Below are 25,504 nucleotides of genomic sequence, written 5' to 3' on the forward strand. Positions count from 1 at the left end.
GAACACCTATATGACAAAATTTTTTTCCTAGCATCATTATTTTTAAGCGTTACAAACTTGGGACTAAACTTAATATACTATGTATATATGCATGGTATAACAATGCAAATAATTACAATCCAACTTATATTCCAATTTTGCATTTTCTCTTTCATAGAAAAAAAATTTTTATTTGTCTTTGCTAAATGTCTTACCATCAAATTTTGCCTTTTGATCAAGTATTTATACAGGTTGTCCCTGAAATGTTTTCACAACGCTATACCACATATAGTTTAGCTCAAAATAAGTCAATTTGGCTAAACTTGCCCTAGTAAACGTTGGTCCGTTTTCTTCCATAACGATAGCGTGATTTTGATGAAATTTATAGTGTGGTGATACTGTTTTTCATAAAAAACAACTCATATCAAGTAATATCAATTCATGGGCGTAGATTGTGGCGTTTTTTATCGCCAAAATCCCACTAATTTACACCCATAGAGATATAGGATTTAAAGTATGAAATTATGGGAACGATTCGAGCACGCTATATAAATACTCTAAAAGGTGACGAAGAAATTATGCATAGAATTATAATTTTATTTGTCGTATAATTCTTTATATGCGTGTGAATGGAGGGCACTTCGAACAATTATTATGATAATTGTGTTTATTTACATGCGTGTTACACCATGTATGTATGAATTATACATAGTATATTGAGTTTCGTCCCAAGTTCGTAACGCTTAAAAATATTGATGCTACGAACAGAATTTTGGTATAGGTAGTCATAGAATCACCTAATTAGTCCATTTCCGGTTGCCCGCCCGTCCGTCCGTCTGTGGACACGATAACTCAAAAACGAAAAAAGATATCGAGCTGATTTTTACAGCGTTCTCAGGACGTAAAAAGTGAGGTCGAGTTCGAAAATGAGCATCATAGGTCAATTGGGTCTTGTAAACCGTTAGAGATAGAACAAAAGTTCCTTAAAATATGTTCCTTATAAAAAAAAAAACAACTTTTGTTTGAAACATTTTTTCGTAAACATCACTGTTTACCCTTGGTGGGGCCAATTAGGCGGAAATTTTATAGCATGCACTATACTTGAATATCAGTTATGTATGTGTCACATGTATGTATGTGTTATGTGATAAAGAAATCAACACTGACTATGCATGGTATTTCAACAATTAACTCAGTCAATTTTTTGTTTTCACTTGTTTTAATAATAAAGTTTGGATTGAGTAACGGATTGTTTTTAAAAACTTACAAAAATTCTTAAAATACAAAATCGCTCACACAAAAATCATATAAAGAAAGTGCTAATATGAATAATTAATGTTGTTTAAATTTATTTTTATCAAAACAAATCAATTTACAAATTTAAAAAACCCCCGAAAAATTTTTTGAGTACGGAAGCCTAAACACGCACTTGAAACGTATCTAAGAACACTCTTCATTAAATTACCTTTTTCTTTTAGAGTCTTCTCCAAACTGAACCGATTTTGAGGATCATCGCCTATTTTTTAATTTTTCCGGGTACGGAAACCTAAACTTGCACTTGAAACATAGTTAAGAATAATCCCCATTAAATTACACCTTTCAAATGAAAAAAAAAATCCAAATCGGTTGATCCGCGTTACGACACCATAGACAGACCGACACACATATCGGTCAAACTCATATCACCCCTTTATTTGTTGGGGGGTTAAAATATCTGAATCCAATCAAAATAATTTTTGCTATTAAAGATTAAAATTGCAAATTCTGAGGAAACCATGATATGAATCGATATTTATGAAGAGAATCTTTTTTTGTAGTAAACAGTACTATAATTTATGCAGAATATAACACAAAAACTCATAAAACAAAATCAGTGTAAATTTGCAATTATCACGACAAACAATATTTACTCATCATCACCATTCAATCTGAGTCAATATAGTTAGTTAATCGATTTATATTCAACGTATTCAAGGATTTTAATTGTCATCTAATGCCTAATAAAAACTACATTTAACTATGTTTAACCTAAATAAAGTGTGTTCATTTCATTTCGTTTTAAAACTATATTTTTTAAACAAATAGGTCATTCTTTGACATATCAGCAATCGCTTCAAATTTACGCAATAAGCGTTCGGCTGGATTTAAGTGTTTGACCAATCACTTTTGCAAAGCACGACCCAGGATTGTTTCTAGAAATTATGAAAATCGACACACAAAAAAATGGACAAAATAGTACTGGCTCGAAACCCTTGTTCATGTTTATTATTATGATAGATATACCCAAATTTTTGTTTTTGACCTATGAGAAAAACTCAGAAAAACTCATTTACTTTTATACACTTTGACCAATTTTAAATCAAATAGAACTCTTTTGATTTAATGATCTATTTTGTATCTATATTTACTTCGAAAACTGAAGGTCGACTGAAAATACTAAATGCTGAGCGCATAAATTATAAGCGTTCTTTTATATTCAATTGGCAGAGTTAATTGTTGAAATACTAGTTGAGAAGAAAGGGTTGAATGTCAGTGTTTCCATTATTTTTAATAAAATAGAAAAGTTTAAAAAACCAACAAAATTATGGCGACCACTGCTGCCAAATGTTTTGGTTTTCGAATATTTAGAAAATTTCTAATAATTTCTAAACTATTCTGTCACAGTTGTTTCCTTGGCTGACACCGACTCCAAAAATAACAATAATTATAACTACATTATTTCTCCTCCCTTGATACCGAAACTCTCCCAAGTTCCGGTATCAATATAAATTCTCCAGAGTTCAGTATAAATTATATTTTTTATTATTTGTTTCATATTCAGGTAAATTCGGCAATTCTGAGCAGCTTTTATTTTCAATTGCTTGAATTATTTAAATATTTAATTATGGAAAAACTGGGTACACAAACATCAAAAACATCGAACAGTTTTATTATAATTCGGTATTATAATTAGATTACTTTCACTATCTCTCGACTTTCTTGTTTATCTGCCAGGCAACCTTACTTGTGTCAATGGATAGTGAGAAGAGAGAATTATTGAATGTTTACTAATGTAATATTTATAAATATTTTCAATTTTTTTTCTTTAACTTTTAATCTGTTTAATAAGGAAAATAACATTTTTGTGGGTGCTTTTTAATAAGGGTCCTCGTTTATATAATACCCAGTAATGAAATGTGACATTGACCTTATTTATTTAATTAACCAAGACACATTAACATGATATTATTATTTTGATATATTGATTAAAAAATAATATTCTTAATACTTGACATATTAACTCAATTATTAGATGAAAAAATTCAATGAAAATAAATTTTAGTACCTATATATAAAGACTTAATAAATTAATTAAGTACCTACTGTGTATAATCTATTTTCGATAAAATATGCTTTTGATAAAATTTTGATAACAATTTTTTTTCTAAATACTATATCTACCTATTACAATTTGATATGTGTACAAGGCTGAAACATTGTCTAGTTTCTGGCTAATTCACACATGCTCACAAACAAATAAACTTTTCAAAATAAAGTCGCTAATAGTTCCAAAAAGAGGATGCATAACCATAGTTCCAAAAAGAGGATGCATAAACAAAAGTCCTAATTAAAATTTTTAACATTCCATAAGATGTATATGTTACAGTCAAAAAGTTTTAACCGGTCAAAATTACTTTTAACTGGCAATATCAGTCAAAAGTAACTTGGATCGCAGGCTTTCGACAATAGTACTTTTGACTGAAACAAGAGTCAAAAGTACGATTTCCCAATGAAGAGTCAAAAGTATCTAGTTTTGACACTGATTGTTCCTCACTTTTACTTCAATTAAAGTTAATAATCATTTAAAAAAACGTAGTTATCTTTTTTCGTTGTTTTACTGTCAATTTTTAAGTACTTAAGTTACTTTTTCTTTGTATCAGGCATACCCACCACGTGAATCAGTGAATCGACGCAATCACGGAGTTAACTAGAAGCCAAAAAAAACTATAGACCCGTGATAACTCGACCCAATTAAAGTTATGGCCAACCCATGAAGCAGTGAGTGACCACAATCACAGGGCTACGGCAAAGGTCCAAAAATACCGCAAACCCTGTTGTTCTTGCTATCTCAACCCCATTTAAAGAATTTCTAACTCATGGATCAGTGAGTGAACAGGCTCGAAAGGTTAACGCGAGTTGTTTTTGTGTCGAGTTTTTTTTTACCGGAGTTGTAATATACCGAGCGGTTTTGACCTGAGTTATTGAGATGCCTCCCCCACCCTGGCGATTAAAACTAGTTTTGATCAGAAGCGTCAGTCCAAACCACTTTTGATCGCACTATTAATCAATGATTTTCAGTCAAAATTGGTATTTCCATTGAATACTCAACATCACAATTTTGCGCGATTACAATACTTCCCTTACTTATTTTACAAGAGGATAAAATAAAAAATCAAATATGGTTTTATGCTGGTATATTTTTATCTGTGGTTTGTTGAGGTTGTAGACACTGTTAGTGTAAAATTTTACTTTTAAAAACATTCCATCAGAAATCTTGCTTGAAATCACAAACAACAACATACTTGGATTCAGTTAAGCCTACATTTAAGCTAGCTTATCTCTTAAGCCATACCCAAATGAAAACTGATTACTTCAGCTAAGTACCTATCAGTTTAAATTTAATTTCTAACTTCAGATTAAATTACCCTGGAGTTATGTATTATTTTCGTTTTAATGAGTTTGAGAACATTGAATAACAATTAGCTGACGAAAATCCAGAAAAATGCGTTAGCCATTTGTTGTCAGTCAAATCAAACATTTTACACTATTCACAATTAAATTAAAAAAAGAGAATTAAAACTTTCAAAGATAATAGCGAACGAACACAATCGAAGTGTAGGTAATATCGAACGGAACTGCCATAGTAGAACAACTGGGAATCACCATTTATTATTGACCAAAAACAATTTTAGATTAAGTTTTGAAATTATTTGTATCTTATTTTCAACTTTTGATGATGAATTTTGCTATAACTTCATGACTAAAGACGAAAAATAAGAATAAAATTTTTCGACATATGCCTTGGTTTTTCGAAATATCGGAAGCTAAATAATTAAACAAAGTTTTCAATTTCGATAGTTACAACATAATTCGCCATCAAAATTGAAAATATATTTATTTTTTTAAATTCGTGTCCCCACAACCGTGCTTATACATCCTAAATTGGTCGGGCACAACGTTTTATTTTTTTTTTTAGTAATTCCTTAAGTTTTTAACTGTAATTTCAATAGTTGTTTTTTAATTTCGACTAGTTTTGGAGAAATCTATTAAAACATATCATCCCACTACCGTTTTAAAACCACTGTTAAATATGCCTACTTTTGAAAGCATTCATTTATTTAAATAATCGCCCCCATCCCTAAAATTTTCTGAATTGATTCAGCTTGATATCTTTTTTCGTTTTTGAGTTAACAACCAGAAATGGACTAATTAGGTAATTTTATGAACACCTATACCAAAATTTTGTGCGTAGCATCAATATTTTAAAGCGTTACAAACTTGGGACTAAACTTAGTATATTTTGCATATTACATACATGCATGGTATAAAAATACCATAAACTCAGAAAAGTCGATTTTTTTTGCTACATATTCATATATAAATGAGAGAATAAATAATCTAAAAAGTATATTTAAGTAAGTTTTTTAAAATTCATAATTCCGTTTTTTTTTTATTATTAATCAATTATTTTTATTATTGAATAAAAATATTTGTTATTGGTTGTCACGTATTTATACCTGTTGAGGATCTGAGCCAATCGGATTCACGGTAAATTCATCTTTTCGGCTTATATCTATGGAAAATTACATTATAATATAGTGAAAGCAAGCTGAGAGACAAACTATTTAACGTTCTCCCTGTTAAGTTATCATCTTTCCATGTGGTAGCGTTACGAAAGCACTGTTTGAACATAAGTGGCGTTTGAATTTATAGTTTAAAAAAACTATTTTCATTTGTAGAATTACATGTAAAATGAATTGAAAAAAAATTTTTTTTTAATTTTTCTTTGTAAGTAATTAAAATTAAGATACCAAAAACTTCTCTATTATTCTTAAGGGTAAAAGACAAAATGTTTATTGATTCACTTAAAATTGAATGACATACATTTTGAACATATGTATGTAAGGCATTACCTACTAGAAATAATTAATCAAAATAATAATATATCAGTTTGTGAAATATTATTGTCTTTTATAATTAATACCACAGGAGACTTCTGTGTATCTAGTTAGTGAGTCAAACACCTTAAATATTACCAATCATCTAATTCTATTCTATACGTATGTTAATAATAATAAGTGAATTGTATTCTTATTAAAAATGGCATTTAGCAAATTTTAAATAGACATGTTTAAATAACATTTACTACCTAAAGTGATTTTTTTGATTAGTTCATTATTTTTTGCTGTTTTGATTTTGATCTTTTATTCTAATCTAAATATCATAATATTTTAATTACTTTTTTAAAATGAGAAAACGTTCGATATCACATTTTGATCCACCACCTCCATGTAAGTCTTCATTTTTCTTTATTTTGTGTTCTAATAATTGAATTTTGAATATTTCAACAAATGTTTGATTTGACTGACAACAACTGGCTGACTCATTTTACTGGATTTTGTTAGCTAATAGGGATTATACATGAAATTTAAATTTGGTTCAAATATTTTTTCCCCGTATCTCTATTGGCTGTAAATTTGAACTAAGCCATTATTTAAATAATTATTATCTTTTTAATTACCTAAAATTAATTAATAAAAGTACAAATTCAGTGAGAGAAATTCATATTTCTAAAACGGAAAATTCAATTTTTATTGACATACTGTATGGTATTAAAAACTTATATTTTGTATGGTATTACCATGGATATATACTATAATAACTACATACGTGGGTATTACATCTGTAGTAAACAGTACATTGAACTGTCACCAAATGAAAGCTAACATATAAATAGGTTATCAACAGAGAGCGCCAAAAGGATTGCGTTTAAACATCTCAACATTATTATTCATTTTAAATATTTTTTACACTTGTAATTACAGCATAGAAACAGTTGTTATATTTGTTCTATGTTATAACGGTGTAAACAATGAATTAAAAATATAAACAAAATACATGAATATTCACTATTTTTAATCAATGTCCTCAAATCAGAGATAATACCATAGATCTGCAAAGTCTCCGCCAAGCTGTTGGTCGCAGTAAAGAAAGTTACTAAAAGTAGGCGCGTATAACTATAGACAAACAGATAAAGGCAGATAAAGTAGGCGTGCTGTTTATGAATAGCTGTTTTCTTCTCTTTTATACACTCACAATTTCTGTCTGCTTCCAACTATCTCACTGCGATCGAAAATTCACTTATTGCGTTTCCTATTTTTTCTAATTACATCAGATTTTATAGGAAAAATTTGTATTATGGAAAATTAACTAAAATTAATTAACTTTATCAGTACAAGATTAATGCCATGTGTGCAAATTTAAGCTAATACTTAACTGAAAAGTAATCAATTTTTCAGTTAGGTATGGCTTAAGAGATAAGCTTGTTTACATTTAAGGCTTAATTGAATCCAAGTATGTTGACACTTCACAGGTTTGTGATTTCAAACTTATTTCAAGTTGAAGTTATTTCTGTCTAAAATCCAAAAAGTATTTCTTAGATTTCCATAAAGAAATTAAATTACCGCATATTGTTTATTATAAAATAATTATTTAGTCTCAAAACATATATGAACTGATCCATAATAACCTTTTTCAAATTTCTAATATTTATACTTAGAAATATTTACGTTCTAAACCCTTGCCTTCTAGAAATTATAAAATATTATTATTGTAATTATAATATTTACAATGCACATATGTTTCAATTGCCATCCTTTGTTATTCGAAACATAGGTCTAGTTTCGAAGCCCCAGAGCCACTACCAAAGAAGGGTCTCTACAAGAACTTGTCAAACTTATACGTACTCAGCATTGAAAGTGATTTACTTCGTGAGATTAATTTTACCGAAATCATTAATAATTTTTCGACGATAAAAGCTCGTAAAATTCCATTTGTCTGACAATATAATTTAATTGCGTTTATTTCTTGAATTTTACATATGTTTGTTGACAGGAATGTGCTTGTTATATAAATAATTTACAATAAATAATTGAATAACTCTAAAAATCGAAATTGCTTATTTTGCTTGAAAAATAATTAGAAACCTCCTTTAATTCCGGCCCAGTTACCACTGCAGGCGTTCTACTGCCTTTCGTAAAGTACACATAACACAAATTTAATGTGGAGACCACGAACACCATATGACTATAATCAAACTAATCAAAATTGATTAAGAGATAATCAAATGACTATTTCGATTTAAATCAGAAAATCGAAAATAACTGGAATCGTGGAAATCTCAGCTTTTTGTACGTTAAATAAGTCACGTTAAAATGGATTTAAAGATGTTTAAAATAGATTTTTTGTACACACGATACAACTATACGCACAAAATAGACTTAAATTCCTTTACTTGATACATGGGAGAAATTTTCCAGCATGAAAGCACTTGTCAACAGATTTGCTCTATTTTTTCTTAGACCCAGTTTAATGTTAGCTGTGAGGTCTGTAAGTTGCAGAATTTATGATCGTTTAGATCGCGAGATATCCAGCTGCAAAATTCGCAATTTTCTCGTGCGAACATGCAAAACTCACTGTTCTTCCAGCTATTTTTTACGATATAAAGAAATTATCTGGACAGAATTGAGAAAAAAATAGGAACTTAGGCATCTCATGTTTTAAACGGCCAAAATTTCTAAAAATTTGGGATTTAATAGTAAGCCTTATTTTTAATCTGTAAACAAAAATTCGTTAAATTCTGACGACATGTGGGTTTTACCATAGTTTTAGCATAGGAACTGCAAATACCATGCTGGAAATTCCTTAAGACTTCTATTGAAATTTTTTTATAAAGGAAACCCGTATTATCTTAAAAGCCGTTTAAGGTATTTTCTGTTGAATTGTTTAAAAAAATTAATTCGATCGATTTAATTTGAACTAACACGATTATATTGAGCATTCAGTGCCACATTCAATTCTCTTTGCATGTGCCTAATTACATCATTGAATGATAACATTGAAATCATACTTATTTTAATTTAACTTAATCAAATAATAAGTTATATAAAAATGCATAATAATTTAATATAACATGAATCATTATTTTGCGATGCATTCACTGAAAAAAAATTAAAATAATGACAACCTCATCCCGAAGTTGGCCGTTTCATATTGAAATAAAGTAAATACTTTCAAACAAAATCCTAATGATTGGTTAAGTCCTAATGATTTCCTAATGATTCCTAATGATTGATTAATTACAGCTAAATAATTGTATTTACAATATGAGGTTGAATTTAAAATCTGAATTCATTGATACAAAATCACAGAAGTTAAATAAACAAATATTACCTTTTCAACTACATAGGTTATCTAAACAATACAATAAGTGTTAATTCCATGTAAGTAGATTAGGATTTATTATATTTGCTGGTGCAGCTTCGTTCGTTTTAAAAAGTTGAAAAGTTTTTCTATTATGTCGGGGTCATCGCCTAGAATTTCTTAAATAGGGTATTCCACTATTTTTGAAAAAGTACTTCAAAATGTTGATTTTGCTTATAGGTAAAAAGCCACCAAAAATTTATTTCGGAAAAATACACACGCTTTTTGCCAAAAACTTAAATTTTAAAACTTTTTTAAGCTTTCAAAAACGCGGGCATCCAATTTGATGACGTAATATGGGTATCACTCTATACGAAATAACACAAATAATTTTGACAGATATATTCATAGACATCTGATTATAATATAAATATAAATACCTACTTATCTATGTATATATTATACCCAACTGTCTACACTGAACTAACTGATGGTCTATGACTCATACCGCGCTATGACATCACAGCAGGGTTTACCCGCGTGTTAGGTCACGTGATACAATTTAAAAATTACGATTTTTAATTTTAATATTTTAAAAGAAAAAAGTGCTTTTATGACTCGAAGTCAGAATATTTAAGTATATTTTTACATAAATTTTAACTTTTTTCAAATTTCATGATTTATTTTTGACTAACGATAATACCCTATTGAAGGGGGAAGTTTTGGGAGGGGGTAGTCAATAATAATCGGACATATTCTAATAAAGTGTAGACAACTCCAAAACGAAAGGCAGACATCAAAATTACCCCCTCCAAAATATATAATTAAAATACATACAACAGACCTACATTTCGCTAACTATCGATATCTTGATTGTAACGCAATCATCACCAATAGCTTAATTTATTCATATAACACATTATAAACATTTTAACAAAGTTAAACCAACAAATTACAGTAACACTTACCAAAATAAAAAATTACAAAAATTATCACAAATTTTTTGTGAGTTTGAAAAATTCTTTTATCGATCGTAATTTAAATCTATGAGTTGGATTAAAATTTAGAATCGTTTGTGAAAAGGGTATGTCTAAGTTCGCTATAACTGACGAGAACTGGCTTCACTTTTAATGTCCATCTTATCAATTCGGAGTTAGATATAGGACCTTTATCGCCGTTGAAATTCTTATTGCCCGCCTTCTAAATTAAAATGCTTTCGTACATATTTATTACATATGTTTGTTGACAGGAATGTGCTTGTTATATAAATAATTTACAATAAATAATTGAATAACTCTAAAAATCGAAATTGCTTATTTTGCTTGAAAAATAATTAGAAACCTCCTTTAATTCCGGCCCAGTTACCACTGCAGGCGTTCTACTGCCTTTCGTAAAGTACACATAACACAAATTTAATGTGGAGACCACGAACACCATATGACTATAATCAAACTAATCAAAATTGATTAAGAGATAATCAAATGACTATTTCGATTTAAATCAGAAAATCGAAAATAACTGGAATCGTGGAAATCTCAGCTTTTTGTACGTTAAATAAGTCACGTTAAAATGGATTTAAAGATGTTTAAAATAGATTTTTTGTACACACGATACAACTATACGCACAAAATAGACTTAAATTCCTTTACTTGATACATGGGAGAAATTTTCCAGCATGAAAGCACTTGTCAACAGATTTGCTCTATTTTTTCTTAGACCCAGTTTAATGTTAGCTGTGAGGTCTGTAAGTTGCAGAATTTATGATCGTTTAGATCGCGAGATATCCAGCTGCAAAATTCGCAATTTTCTCGTGCGAACATGCAAAACTCACTGTTCTTCCAGCTATTTTTTACGATATAAAGAAATTATCTGGACAGAATTGAGAAAAAAATAGGAACTTAGGCATCTCATGTTTTAAACGGCCAAAATTTCTAAAAATTTGGGATTTAATAGTAAGCCTTATTTTTAATCTGTAAACAAAAATTCGTTAAATTCTGACGACATGTGGGTTTTACCATAGTTTTAGCATAGGAACTGCAAATACCATGCTGGAAATTCCTTAAGACTTCTATTGAAATTTTTTTATAAAGGAAACCCGTATTATCTTAAAAGCCGTTTAAGGTATTTTCTGTTGAATTGTTTAAAAAAATTAATTCGATCGATTTAATTTGAACTAACACGATTATATTGAGCATTCAGTGCCACATTCAATTCTCTTTGCATGTGCCTAATTACATCATTGAATGATAACATTGAAATCATACTTATTTTAATTTAACTTAATCAAATAATAAGTTATATAAAAATGCATAATAATTTAATATAACATGAATCATTATTTTGCGATGCATTCACTGAAAAAAAATTAAAATAATGACAACCTCATCCCGAAGTTGGCCGTTTCATATTGAAATAAAGTAAATACTTTCAAACAAAATCCTAATGATTGGTTAAGTCCTAATGATTTCCTAATGATTCCTAATGATTGATTAATTACAGCTAAATAATTGTATTTACAATATGAGGTTGAATTTAAAATCTGAATTCATTGATACAAAATCACAGAAGTTAAATAAACAAATATTACCTTTTCAACTACATAGGTTATCTAAACAATACAATAAGTGTTAATTCCATGTAAGTAGATTAGGATTTATTATATTTGCTGGTGCAGCTTCGTTCGTTTTAAAAAGTTGAAAAGTTTTTCTATTATGTCGGGGTCATCGCCTAGAATTTCTTAAATAGGGTATTCCACTATTTTTGAAAAAGTACTTCAAAATGTTGATTTTGCTTATAGGTAAAAAGCCACCAAAAATTTATTTCGGAAAAATACACACGCTTTTTGCCAAAAACTTAAATTTTAAAACTTTTTTAAGCTTTCAAAAACGCGGGCATCCAATTTGATGACGTAATATGGGTATCACTCTATACGAAATAACACAAATAATTTTGACAGATATATTCATAGACATCTGATTATAATATAAATATAAATACCTACTTATCTATGTATATATTATACCCAACTGTCTACACTGAACTAACTGATGGTCTATGACTCATACCGCGCTATGACATCACAGCAGGGTTTACCCGCGTGTTAGGTCACGTGATACAATTTAAAAATTACGATTTTTAATTTTAATATTTTAAAAGAAAAAAGTGCTTTTATGACTCGAAGTCAGAATATTTAAGTATATTTTTACATAAATTTTAACTTTTTTCAAATTTCATGATTTATTTTTGACTAACGATAATACCCTATTGAAGGGGGAAGTTTTGGGAGGGGGTAGTCAATAATAATCGGACATATTCTAATAAAGTGTAGACAACTCCAAAACGAAAGGCAGACATCAAAATTACCCCCTCCAAAATATATAATTAAAATACATACAACAGACCTACATTTCGCTAACTATCGATATCTTGATTGTAACGCAATCATCACCAATAGCTTAATTTATTCATATAACACATTATAAACATTTTAACAAAGTTAAACCAACAAATTACAGTAACACTTACCAAAATAAAAAATTACAAAAATTATCACAAATTTTTTGTGAGTTTGAAAAATTCTTTTATCGATCGTAATTTAAATCTATGAGTTGGATTAAAATTTAGAATCGTTTGTGAAAAGGGTATGTCTAAGTTCGCTATAACTGACGAGAACTGGCTTCACTTTTAATGTCCATCTTATCAATTCGGAGTTAGATATAGGACCTTTATCGCCGTTGAAATTCTTATTGCCCGCCTTCTAAATTAAAATGCTTTCGTAAACATCTAAACTACTGTAAAACCTAAGAGATTTAACTAAATTTGCAGATAGAATTTTGTGTTCCGTACTTAAAACATGGTCCAAGATTTTCCGATTCGATGATTTTTGACATCGCTTTTAAGTTTCTTTTCGCGAATTGTCATTTATTTAAAAGGTAAAATTTCATTTAAGTAATTTATCACAATTTGAACTAGAAATTTCGTGGATTCCCGATTTCTGTGAGTACGGCATTGGATCTTTGGTTTGAGCTTTCTATAAAATTGCTAAATGGGTTGTTTCGGAATTTAATAATCTAGTCCCACCACAAAGTTTTTGAAATAAAAAATCGATGCTACGAACAAATTTTGGTATAGGCGTTCATAAAATCATCATATTAGTTCATTTCGGGTTGTTCGTCTGTTCGTCTGTTTGTCCGTCCGTAAACACGATTACTCAAAAACAAAAAGAGATATCAAGATGTTTGTATAGCATGCTCAAGACGTAAACAGTGGTATTGAGTTCGTAAATGAGCAACATAGTTCAAGTGGGTCTTGGATACGTAGGACCCATGTTGTAAACCGTTCGAGATAGAACAGAAGTATATATGTAAAAAATGTTCCTTATAAAATTAACAAATTTTGTTTGAAACATTTTTCGTAAACATCACTGTTTACCGCGAGGGCGCAAAAGGGGTTAGAGCATTATTATAGTATATATTATATGGGAATATCAGTTATGTGTGTCTGACACCATAGTGCTGTTATATATACACAACTGCGACTGTCTAAGAGTGACTATCTTTCTTTACTTACACTACGTAAAAAACAAACGATTAAGTAATCAACACTGTCTATACATGATATTTCAACAACTAACTCAGTCAATTGTTTATTTACACTTGTTCTATTTATTATATTTTTTAAATAATATACAATTTTATTTCGAGTATCGTGGTATTTATTTATACTATGTCTCAACTCAATTCAACAAAATCCAACCTTATAAGATTTAATTCATTTTCGGTTCAAATCTTTTCCTGTGGTACGAAACCATACAATACAGGTATTAACTGATTTTTGATAAGCGTTTATCATCAACAATCTACTTGCATTTTAACTAGACTGAAAACTAATATGTTTACAATAAATTATTTGTTTCATAATTTTAAGTATTTATAATTTTTTTTTAAATTGCGTTTTTCAAAGGTCATTTATAATCAACGATTAGAATATAAAAATATTTATAACAATCGTGTAACAAATTTATGAATGGCTACTCATAAAAATATTAAAATACCGCTATGATTTAAAATTGAGTTCAGTTGAGATAACAAAATAATATTTGTTTTGTTTTTTAAGTCAGATAAGTAGCGTCCACTTTATTACTCGTATCACCGTAGTACTTTAATTAATTACGATTGTTTTGTTTATTAAACTGTATGATATACTGTTATTGTTTTTACCCATAATAATCGAAATTTAAAAAATTTAAAGATTTTTTTCGTTTTGAGGTGTCCAAAATCGCGGATCCCAAAAAAATTATGAGCCACCCAAAAATCTGTTAAAATCGACTCGGATCGATTTTATTTAGTGGCTTACTTAAACGACAATTTCAAGCTTTCGTTGTTTTCGAGAATGAAAACGTTGATAATGTCACCGACTACCAGATGCTTAGGAGAGCTACCCCGAATAATCTTTCCTGTCCCAATGAAGCTTACGTTGACAGAAAGAATTGTCAGTATTTGTAAGAACATTTTTATACTAGGGTACATATCTTGGTCGCATGTTGCAATGAGATGAGCTACTCTGGAATGGCGGAATTGTTGTCACATTTCGCAACTCTTTTATAACAGTTGATTCACTATCATTAATGAACCGCCGGTACACCTGAACCACTTTTTTCACTGCCTGGATAGTCCTTGGCACTAAAATTTGGTACAGGTATTTTTATTTTTAAACAAATTCCCCCCAAACATTATCAAATGGGGTTTATTATGAAATTATTAACAATAGACTTAACTATTCGAAGCGACCCATTGTTTTTTTTAAATTTTATTAAATCGTCAAGGTGATGGGCATCATGCCCAACATGCCCATATGGATGGATCTGTGTCCCCATATGGATGGAACTGAATGTCCGCAAAATAAAAGGTTCTCAAAATTAACGCAAGAAGTAATTATGATAGACAACACTTATTTTCAATTAAAAACTCAAAATTTTTTACTGATTCATAGAATATGCAGTATAGAATTGCATGTCATGGAATAACAAGTCGGATAAAATTTATAGCATTGGGAATAAAACTATAAAACTTTACTGGCAAATACGAACTTTTGTTTAAATTTTCCTTGTGTGTTTTTGAAATTTATACTTATAAAAATAATTTTCGGATCTCGAAGCAAATCCGTTTTGAAGTTACTATCAACCTCCTTGACGACCTTAATGTCAAATCCTCTGACACGTGTAATAAATTGAACAAACTTGATCTTTTTTATTTATGGTCTGTAAACCAGCACTGTTCTTAGATAGAATTTTAGTCATTGTATTAAATACATGAAATCATTTTTGTGTGTTTTTCAAAACAATTTCCAATCAACAAACCGTAAGAATGCAAGAATGTAAGTAACTAATAACGTGTAGGTAATTAATTGTTTTGAAAATTTCATTATTAAATGATTTTCGTGCGTTTAAGAAAATTTAAAGTTCCAGATTTAGCCTTATTATAAATAAAAAATAAAATAAAATACAATAAAATATATTAATAAGTATATAGATTATAAAATTTTCGTCAGAAATAGGACGTTGCAACTCATTATGTATTAATCAATAAAAATTGTATGGCGATTACTTGTTTTGCATACTTGTTGTGTGCATTGCATAAATAAACATATAGATTTGATATATTGAATATGGATTTCCACACATAAAATGATTAAAAATAAAAGAGTTCACAACTTCCCGATAAAAGAGTTCACAACTTTTAAACTGCTGGTCTAATTTTTTCATGTAACTTACAGTCTTTTAATGTACACATTATGCTCTTTTATTTGGTACCAGACTTGGCTATTTAAAAAAAATTCCATTAAAGGTACCAGACTTGGGTATCATTCATCCCCACTTTCACCCCTCCCTCATATCTCCTTGTGTCGGGAGAACAGTTTTGTAATGTACACGTCATGTTCTTTTACTTAATAACCCACCACTTGGGTATATTTGAAATATATGTAGGTAGTTAAAATCTTTATTTTATTGGACTATGAGGAGAATATCTGTGTCCATGACAGGAAAGAAAAAATTTATTAGAAATTTTACATAACCGTAACTATTAGTAGTTCCGTATTGTAAGAAAATTTTTTAGACTATACTTTCTTCGGAAATCTGTTAAAAAATTCGAGTTTCTATTTTCAGTGGTTTGCTAATTTCTGCCGGTTCGAGCTATACATATACAGCTTTATAACCAGTGTCAAAAATTTTCGTACAACGATAAAATATAGTTTCATATTTTCGATTCATAGGTAAAGAGACATTATAAATTACATTACAGAAATTAAAAAGTAACACGACATTTAGGCAAACGTTGATCTGTATTTGTTTTCCACTCCCTGGCAGTTAAATATAGATAAAACCAACCATCCTCGAAGCAATTATATAGAATAAAAATTTAAGCTGAATTTATGCAGAACTTTTTGAGCCCATAAGCAATACACAAATGAACTATATTTTTATATATACAGTGCCTTCATTTCAAAAGTATCCACCCTTAATAACTCTTGACCTGATGTGATTATTGTTTTAAGTGAAAACTCGTCGAATTTAGATATCAACAGGAAAGTTCTAAATTGGTACTTAGAAAATTCTAGGTTTCATCCCTTCACCCTAACCCACCCCGACTTTGAAATTTTAAATGGCACGCACTTTCTTGTGATACCTCATTTGAAAGGACATACAATTCTCTTTCCAACCATGTCACAAAAATATGAAATCGATAGATTGGTTCTTAAGATAAACTACAAAGAAGATAGAAGGTATGAATTCCATTTGGGCAGTCTATCTGAAGAACTAATCGATCGATTTCATGTTTTTATGATGATTGGAGAGAGAATTGTATACCCTTTCAAATGAGGTATTGCAAGGTAGGGGGTGCAATTTGAAATTTCAATGTTGGGTGGGTGGGGTGAACGGATGAACCCTAGAAGTTGCTAGGTACCAATTTTGAACTATCTAAATCAATATCTAAATAATTAAGGGTGGATAACTTCCATCTTCTGTGCAGTCTTTTTAAGATCATATGTTTAAAATAATAGAAATAAGTTAATAAAAGTAAAATAATCCAAATCGGATGTGCGACTCAGTATATACAAATTATAGAAACCTTTAACTGCGTTAGTCAGTTGGTGTGATATGTTGTTGTTGTCAAATTCAAAATTATTTATAAGAATGCTCTTGTATTTACATATTCTTTCATTCCATTTTTTTTTTTTTTGTTATAGATATATCAACAGGTAGTGAAAATCATCTATCTCCAGAATTATCAACAGGAAGTTATTCGTCAACAACTATAATACCAAGTAGTGTTGGCAGTACAACACCAAGTAATAATAGTACAGACAATACTTGTAATAAAAGACGAGTGAGTATAGTAAATACACCACCTGGTGCTGGTGGTGTTATCGATAATAATAATATGTCGTCCACACAACATCATCTAGCTGTACCATCGTCCGGTGGTGGTGGAGGTGGTGGTGGATATGACAATCATGGATATGAATCATCAAATCGACGGCGTGTTAGTATTCCAAATAATTCTGCTGAAGTTGGTCCTGTACGTAAAAAGAGTATATTGCATAATAGTACCAATAATAGTCCTGAAAATGCTCATCCATATCATTTTGACCCTGGTAAGTTTTACATATTCTAGCTATTTAAATTCAGGGTGGCAAACAAAATACCGCACTAGCTTATTGTATTGCGCCGTTTATGTTTATTATGTTAAAAAGTATTGTGCCGGATATCCGTATCCCTATTTATGAACATCCGCAATAAGTAAGGAATCTATATCAGTATCCGCATCCTTTTATCTATCATCCAATATTATATTGATGTTGTTGATGTATTGTTTTTTGACTATAAAGCAAACTAGCTTTTGCCCACGGCTTCGCTCGTGATAGTGATTCCGTAAATGGTTCATACAGAGAATCTAACTTTACCTCAGTTATTCACTCTATGGTCTACTCACAATATAGGCAATATCAACTTTGAAGACCCAAATGCTATCCTAAGATCCGCTTGCCTTTGCATAGCTTGCCAACTAAATATAAGTTTTCACCCAGCCCCTTAGAGCTTGCTGCGCTCTCTTAAACAATGAAATAAAAAAGTTATACCAACAGTAATCTTTTATCTCAAACAATGAGCTCATATAATATCAATTTTTACTTTTCTTACTACAAAACTGATAGAGTTTCATATAAATTTTAACCCCCTATTTTATCCTCTTGAAGAATGAAAATAGTCATACAGTAAACATCCTTAAAAATCCTTACTTTCATTACTATATTATATAAGGATAATAGTTTAAAAAAACTAAAAAACACGTTTTTGTAGTTACCTCAACTAAAAAGTAGGAAATAAATATTTAAAAAAACATGCTTTTGTACTAAGCTGAACTACAAAGTAAAAAAGTATGTTTGGTAAGAAATGTAGTGATTAAGAAAAAAATCATTGTATCGTAAGGTGCTTTGTAAGATATTTTATAATGACCTTACTTTTACCAATACCAGTCAACAAAACCAACAAAATATTTACAATAATTGAAATCTAGTACCCCACGCTTTTTTACGGTGGCATGATTTTTTCTTTACCTAATCACTCAATTTTTTTTTTTTAATCTTATAAAAATTATTTTCAACTTTTTAGCCCAGCTAGTTACTTATTTGAATTTTTTTCATATTTTTACATTCGATATTATGATTTTGCTTACACTTTTTTCACTCGGTGTAAATATGTGTATACAAAGCCACTTTTGTTAAGGCCAGTTGTCAAGAAACTATCCAAGTAAAAATATCTAGCATATTTATAATTTTTTAACTTAATCCTTATCAAATTGCACGATTTGCAAAAGATATTTAATATTTCCTCACTTAAAGAGATTTTTGGTACAATGCTCGAAAGAAAAAATAATCTCCTTTTTGTAAATAAAAAGCAAAACCTGATCCAGAGGAGCGAGTCGGGCAACCGCACGAACCGGCAAAAATGTAGAGCGGCAAATCCTTAAAATATGATGTACAGTATCAGGGCTCAATAAGACCACGGCTATTCCGAAAACTGGGATTGTATGGAAAAATACATTACTGTATATTTAAGTGAAAGTGTATATATAATACATATACCCTATACACAGGGTATCTTTTTTAAATTGACATGTGCTTGAAACTTCTTCTTCTTCAAACTGATAAAAATTCTTCAAACAGAAAATGTTGAGTTTGTAGGCTCACCTCTTACGCAGATATTAAACGTGACCTAGGTTTTCAAGGCCATTCCATAACTGATACCTTCCACCTACTCCATAACTGGTAATCGATATATGAACACTTTAAGAAAGTTGTTAGTGATTAAAAAAGTAACATTTTTTGTTCGAAACATTTTTCCGCAAACCGTTCAGTTTAGGCAAAAACGGATTGAAAAGTTTTACCCAAAATTGTTTTTTAGCAAAGGCCAAAGGCCATTTTAGTCGAAAAATTGAATGAAGAAACGCACAAAAAGCTAGATTTTCGCTATCAATTACTATCTAAATGAATTTATAAAGAATAACTTTCTAATTTAAAGCGCTCATCTAATGTTTGTCAGTTGTAAATCAGAGTGAGGTTTCAATTGAACCCGTGTCCCTTTGAAATGAATATTTTTCATTTCAAGCATTTACCTCGATAAAATTTATTTATCGATTTTCAAGCATGTCTACTTAAAATAGCCACCTGTATATGGTATGAGTATAACGGGCGGCAAATATTATTTTTATACGGAACGGCTAAATAGCTAAATCGGGCCCTGCTGTGATTTTCTATTTATTTTATTTATAAAACATAGATGATAAACGTGCATTTAAACAGATTTACTATTGAATTATTGTAGTGGTATTTTTACCTTTCCTTATCCTAATATTACTTTTTTTCAGTTTTAGAACCCGCGCTTAGCCGTTAAGGTCCCTGGGATCTCAAAGGTTTCTCTATGGGCCCGGAAACTTAATTATAATGGTTTTTGAGTGTTCCATGAACTTTCAACCACTTTTTTTTTTTTACTCTCACAACTCTGCTTATCCATAAATTATTTCGATTGTGGTTTCAGATAGCTTCATTTAATTTAAATCATATGTTTCTTTTCTTAAAAAGAAACATTAATTTTGTTTCTACCTTAAAATTTAAAAAAATTTATCCTTTAAAAAATGGCTATCAGATGAAAAGGTCTATTTGTAATAATCAAAACATCACTCTTTTATTTCAGAGTCTGGCAAGCATGTAAATGGTGATGCTCGAACAAAAAAATCATCCGTAACTGATTCCATATATTCAAGAGCATCTCGAACACGATTTTCTGACGTCAATGATGATACGAAGTACGTAACATTAACAATAAGTCAATTTCCTTTTATTTTACTTCTGTAGAAATAAATTTACCATGTTCAATAAATTTGCGTAAATCGAATATTTTTTAAAATAAGAGAAAAATTTTTCATGAAAATGAGTCTCGTCTTTAAACCAGCACGGAAGCGATTACTTGTAGTGTACCTTGTTTTCGGAAATTTATGAGGAACCAAGTTCGTTTATTTTCGGCTGATTGATTAATCCACACATTTAGGTATCGATTTTATGTACGCATCAAAATGAATCAAAACAATGGACCGACAAAAGTAACACAAAAACAAATACATTTTAAAATGTACATATATTGGCGTTTTTGCATTGACCTAGTTCTCCGGCAGGAGATAGAATAACACTTTAAATTAGAAAATTAATCTTCATAAAAAAAAAAGTATTTTTATTTTATTTTAAACATTTTTTCGAAAATCGTTAACTTTTGGAGGAAATGTTACTGAAAAGAAAATACACTGGCTTAGACTAAAATTTTAGGCAAAAGTTATCAAAGACTATGAAGGTCATTCCTCTGTGTTAATAACTTTTAAAACTTGAAGATCAAAGTGATGAAATGACCTTGAAATTAGAATTTCAGGTGAAAATCATGGACACAGGCGAATATCCTCTATTGCCCTTGAAAATTTTTGGCCAAAGCATTTTTCTGTAGCAAACTTTCGTTGAAATGCAATAATGATTTATTTTTCCAAAAGCAAACGATTTTCGAAAAAATGAAAGAAAAGATCTGAAAAGAGTTTCAAAAGAACTTTAATTATTGAATTGGTTCTATCACTTAATTCCTTCTCCTACTATAATCAAAACACTTCTTAGTATTCCAATTTTATTCCAACTTTGGGTGGAATGGTAGTACTTAAATGCCGCTGGAATAATGTTAACCTACCTTAACAGCGAATGAATAATTGTAATTTGAAATTATTAAACATATTTGTTACAGATCCTGGTTTTACACATTTTGCTTAAATTGTCGTAAAACAATAATTGTAATTGTAATTTGAAATTATTAAAAATATTTGTTACAGATCCTGGTTTTACACATTTTGCTTAAATTGTCGCAAAACAGACACAATACCATCATGGTCTCCACCAGGATATTCAAAATACTGCCCACATCCATTTTGTCCATCATATAGACAGTATGCTAGGGTACTAGCCTTGTTTATAATTGGGCTATTAACATGGGGTGTTGTTTATGCAATGGTTGGAGAAATGGCTGCACCAGGCGGCCAATTATTCGGTTTAGCTATGTTAAGTATTGCTGCACATTTCGGTGGATGGTTAATGACTTTAACAACGTTGCCGGCACTTATTGGTATGTTAATTGTGGGGATGTTATTTCAAAATGCTGAATTAATAGATTTAAGTGGTGACTTTAAAGAAGTTACATCACACTTAAGGTAAAGAACTAATTGAATATTTTTTAATTTCTGTTCGATATTAGGCTAATCAAATAGAATTCATAAAAAGTGTTTTAGAGCATTAATTTTCAGCAAGGTGGAAATCGTTTTAATACCTTCATTTGGTTCTAAATGCGTGTAATCCGAATTTGCCCAATCCAAGGAGATATGCATAATTTTGAGAGCCAAATAACTGCAATATTTTTGCACTTTTTTCAGTTATTTATCTCCCAAAAGTCTTGCACACTTCCAGAGATTGGGAAACTTCGAAAGTATTTTTTAGAATTTTTTTTTTCGTTTTTCGCGAATGTTACACAAGACCACTAGTTGAAGCTACCTGCAAATTTACAAATCCCTGTCTTTTATGCCTTGGTGGAGAAAATATTTGAAGAAAAAATAAGTCTTAATAAGTCTTAGTAAACTCTGGAAAGATTTTAGAAACTCTGAAAAGATTTTAGAAAGTCTGAAAAAGTCTTAGGAACTTTGAATAACTGCATTTCTCAACGTTTTTGGACTAAGTAGTCTGAATAACTCTGAATTAGGCTAGTCCAAAAACGTTGAGAAATTCATTTTCTAAGACTTTTTCAGAGTTTTCTAAGACTTACTAACACTTATTCATTCTTCAAATATTTTCGACCAGGGTAGTTATGGAAAAAAAGAAAAAAGAAAAAATGTTTCAAGCAAAAGTTGTTTATTTTTATATAAAAAATAACTTTTATATTTAAACTTTGATTGTATATCTAACGGTTTACAAGATGGACCATTTTTCATTTCATGAGCAAATTATGTACCATTTAAAAATAGGCTTATCTCGGTCAATTTAGAAGCTAGAAAGTCGAAAAAAAAAAACAATTGAATAGTTTAGAAAAATGAATAGTTTTATAAAGCCTAAAGTTAATTTAAATATTTTTAAAAATTTCACCCTTAAAAAAATTATAAATATAACAAAATATTTTTTATTTTCAGAAAAATAGCATTGGTAATTATATTGACAAGAGCAGGATTAGATTTAGATCCTGATGCGCTACGTCGACTAAAATACACTGTAATGAAAATAGGTCTTATTCCATGGACCTTAGAAGCAATTTTGATTTCAATCACAACACATTTTTTCATGGGTTTACCATGGAAATGGGGCTTGTTGCTTGGTTCAATTGTTGCAGCTGTTTCTCCAGCTGTAATTGTTCCATGTTTACTTCGTTTACGAGAAAAAGGTTATGGAGTTGCAAAAGGTATACCGACCTTAGTCATTGCCGTATCTGGAATTGATGATGCAGCATCAGTGGCAGTTTTTGGAATTATTTCGAGTATAATGTTTAGTACCAACTCCATAGCATTCCAAGTGTTACAAGGTCCCTTATCAATAATTGGCGGTATTGCTTTCGGAGTAATATGGGGATGGGTTGCTCAATATGTGCCAGAAAAAGAAGATCCATTTGTTGTACCTTTACGTATACTAATGTTATTAGGTGGAGGATTGGTTGCTGTATTTGGAAGTGAATTAGTGCACTTTGATGGAGCCGGTCCGTTAGGTTGTATTGCAGCTGCATTTTTTTCATCTGTATTTTGGTCAAAACAAGGTTGGGAAGTTGATGAAAACCCTGCAGGAACGGCTTTTGAAATATTTTGGATGATCTTTGAACCAATTTTGTTTGGTATTACTGGAACACAAATTAAATTTCAAGAGCTAGATCCGCACATCGTTTATAAGGCGATTGGGTGTTTGTTAATTGGTATTATTCTTCGTTTGATTTTAACTATTATCATCGGCATTGGATGCAAACTGAATTTGAAAGAAAAAATATTTATAGCTATTGCTTGTTCTGCTAAAGCGACAGTCCAGGTAAACAATTTATTCGATTATTTTAACTATGTTCATGATTATTTACCTCATTCTTAGTGTAGGTCAAATTCTTAATAGTTTAGGACGTTCACACACTTCTATCCGAGAATATTTCTCAGATCTCAGCGCCCCGGTAGTAAAAAAAAGACTTTTATCAGGTCACCTAGCTGATCATTTTCATTGAATAAAAAGTGACACCTCTATTTTCCTCGATTCGCGAATAGTGATAACACTTAAGATATTAATCATCACCTCCACAGTGCGATCGAAGACAAAATTCGAAAAATTTAAGTAATTCAGTCCAAAATTGAATCGCGGGAGTTTTTGGAGTCGCTGATTACAAATTTTATATCAAATTTACGGAAATTTACATCCTTCACCCCTTATCGACCACCCGTGGGGGTAAAACGTATATTAAATTCAAGTAACAGATAGTAGCAGCTGAATTTGGTTTATTCAATAACTTTTCTAAGTAACCTCCAATAGGTTTAAAGGCAGCATCCAACAGCTTGATATATTACTGTTTCAATTAATAACTTGAATTTTGTTTCAAAAAAGAACTTTATCTTTCTTTCTATTTCTACAAATTTTCTGTTGCAATATTATATTCACAAAAATGTTGAGCTTGGGCGAAGGCCACGTTCCGACTGAAAATGTAGAGAATAATTAGGTTCCGGGGCGTTACTGTGAACGGTTTTCATTTCTTAGAAACTTTTTTTTTCGAATTTTTACTTCATTTTTAGTAAAAAACTAATTTCTTGCAGACACTTTACTAAAAACTAGCGTACAATTGATTTGATAAAAAAAAAATTAAGTTTAATAGCATATTAAAAACTTTTGAATGTGTTTTTTTATACCAAAATGATTATTGATAATTTCAGGCAGCTTTGGGTCCTGTTGCATTACATACACTTCAAGATGAACAAAGTGACCAAAAAGAATTTGCTGAACAAGTTTTAATGGTATGCATTTTATCAATTATTTTAACTGCGCCAACTGGTGCAATTTTAATATCTGTAACGGGACCACGATTATTATCTAAAACAAGAACACCAGTTATATTGGAAGGTTGGCGAAGAAGTCATAGGCCTTCAATTCGAGATATTAGCATTATTGATGAAGAAGAAGAACGCGACGCACCAGAAAAAATTATAAATAATATTTCTTAGCACTATACTTTATTCGATAAGTAAAAAAATAATTTATATTAAAAATGAACATAATATTATTAATATTTATAAAATAAACCTAATGTAATTATTGAGTCAATTAATTATTTTTAAGACTGCTCTTATAATTCTGTGTCAAAATTAATAACTATAAAATATACTCAAATTGTATGACATAATATGGAAGAATTTTAATAAATAATAATTATTAGAATATTTAACGATATTTTTTTACGATAAAGTTGTGGAAATGATAC

At 29.9% G+C, this 25,504-nt stretch overlaps 1 protein-coding gene across 1 annotated transcript; it reads left to right on the forward strand.

The window, feature by feature from the left end:
- Positions 1-6,474: 6,474 nt before the first annotated feature.
- On the forward strand, positions 6,475-25,247 carry LOC123290819 (sodium/hydrogen exchanger 9B2). Its single transcript, XM_044871149.1, has 6 exons — positions 6,475-6,530; positions 17,689-18,096; positions 20,693-20,804; positions 21,861-22,235; positions 23,202-24,078; positions 24,960-25,247. Exons 1-6 carry the CDS (start codon positions 6,488-6,490, stop codon positions 25,245-25,247), a joined length of 2,103 nt encoding a protein of 700 aa, XP_044727084.1. The 5' UTR covers positions 6,475-6,487.
- Positions 25,248-25,504: the final 257 nt, after the last annotated feature.

The sequence above is a fragment of the Chrysoperla carnea genome, chromosome 1, assembly GCF_905475395.1.
Source record: "Chrysoperla carnea chromosome 1, inChrCarn1.1, whole genome shotgun sequence".
Lineage (NCBI taxonomy): Eukaryota > Metazoa > Arthropoda > Insecta > Neuroptera > Chrysopidae > Chrysoperla > Chrysoperla carnea.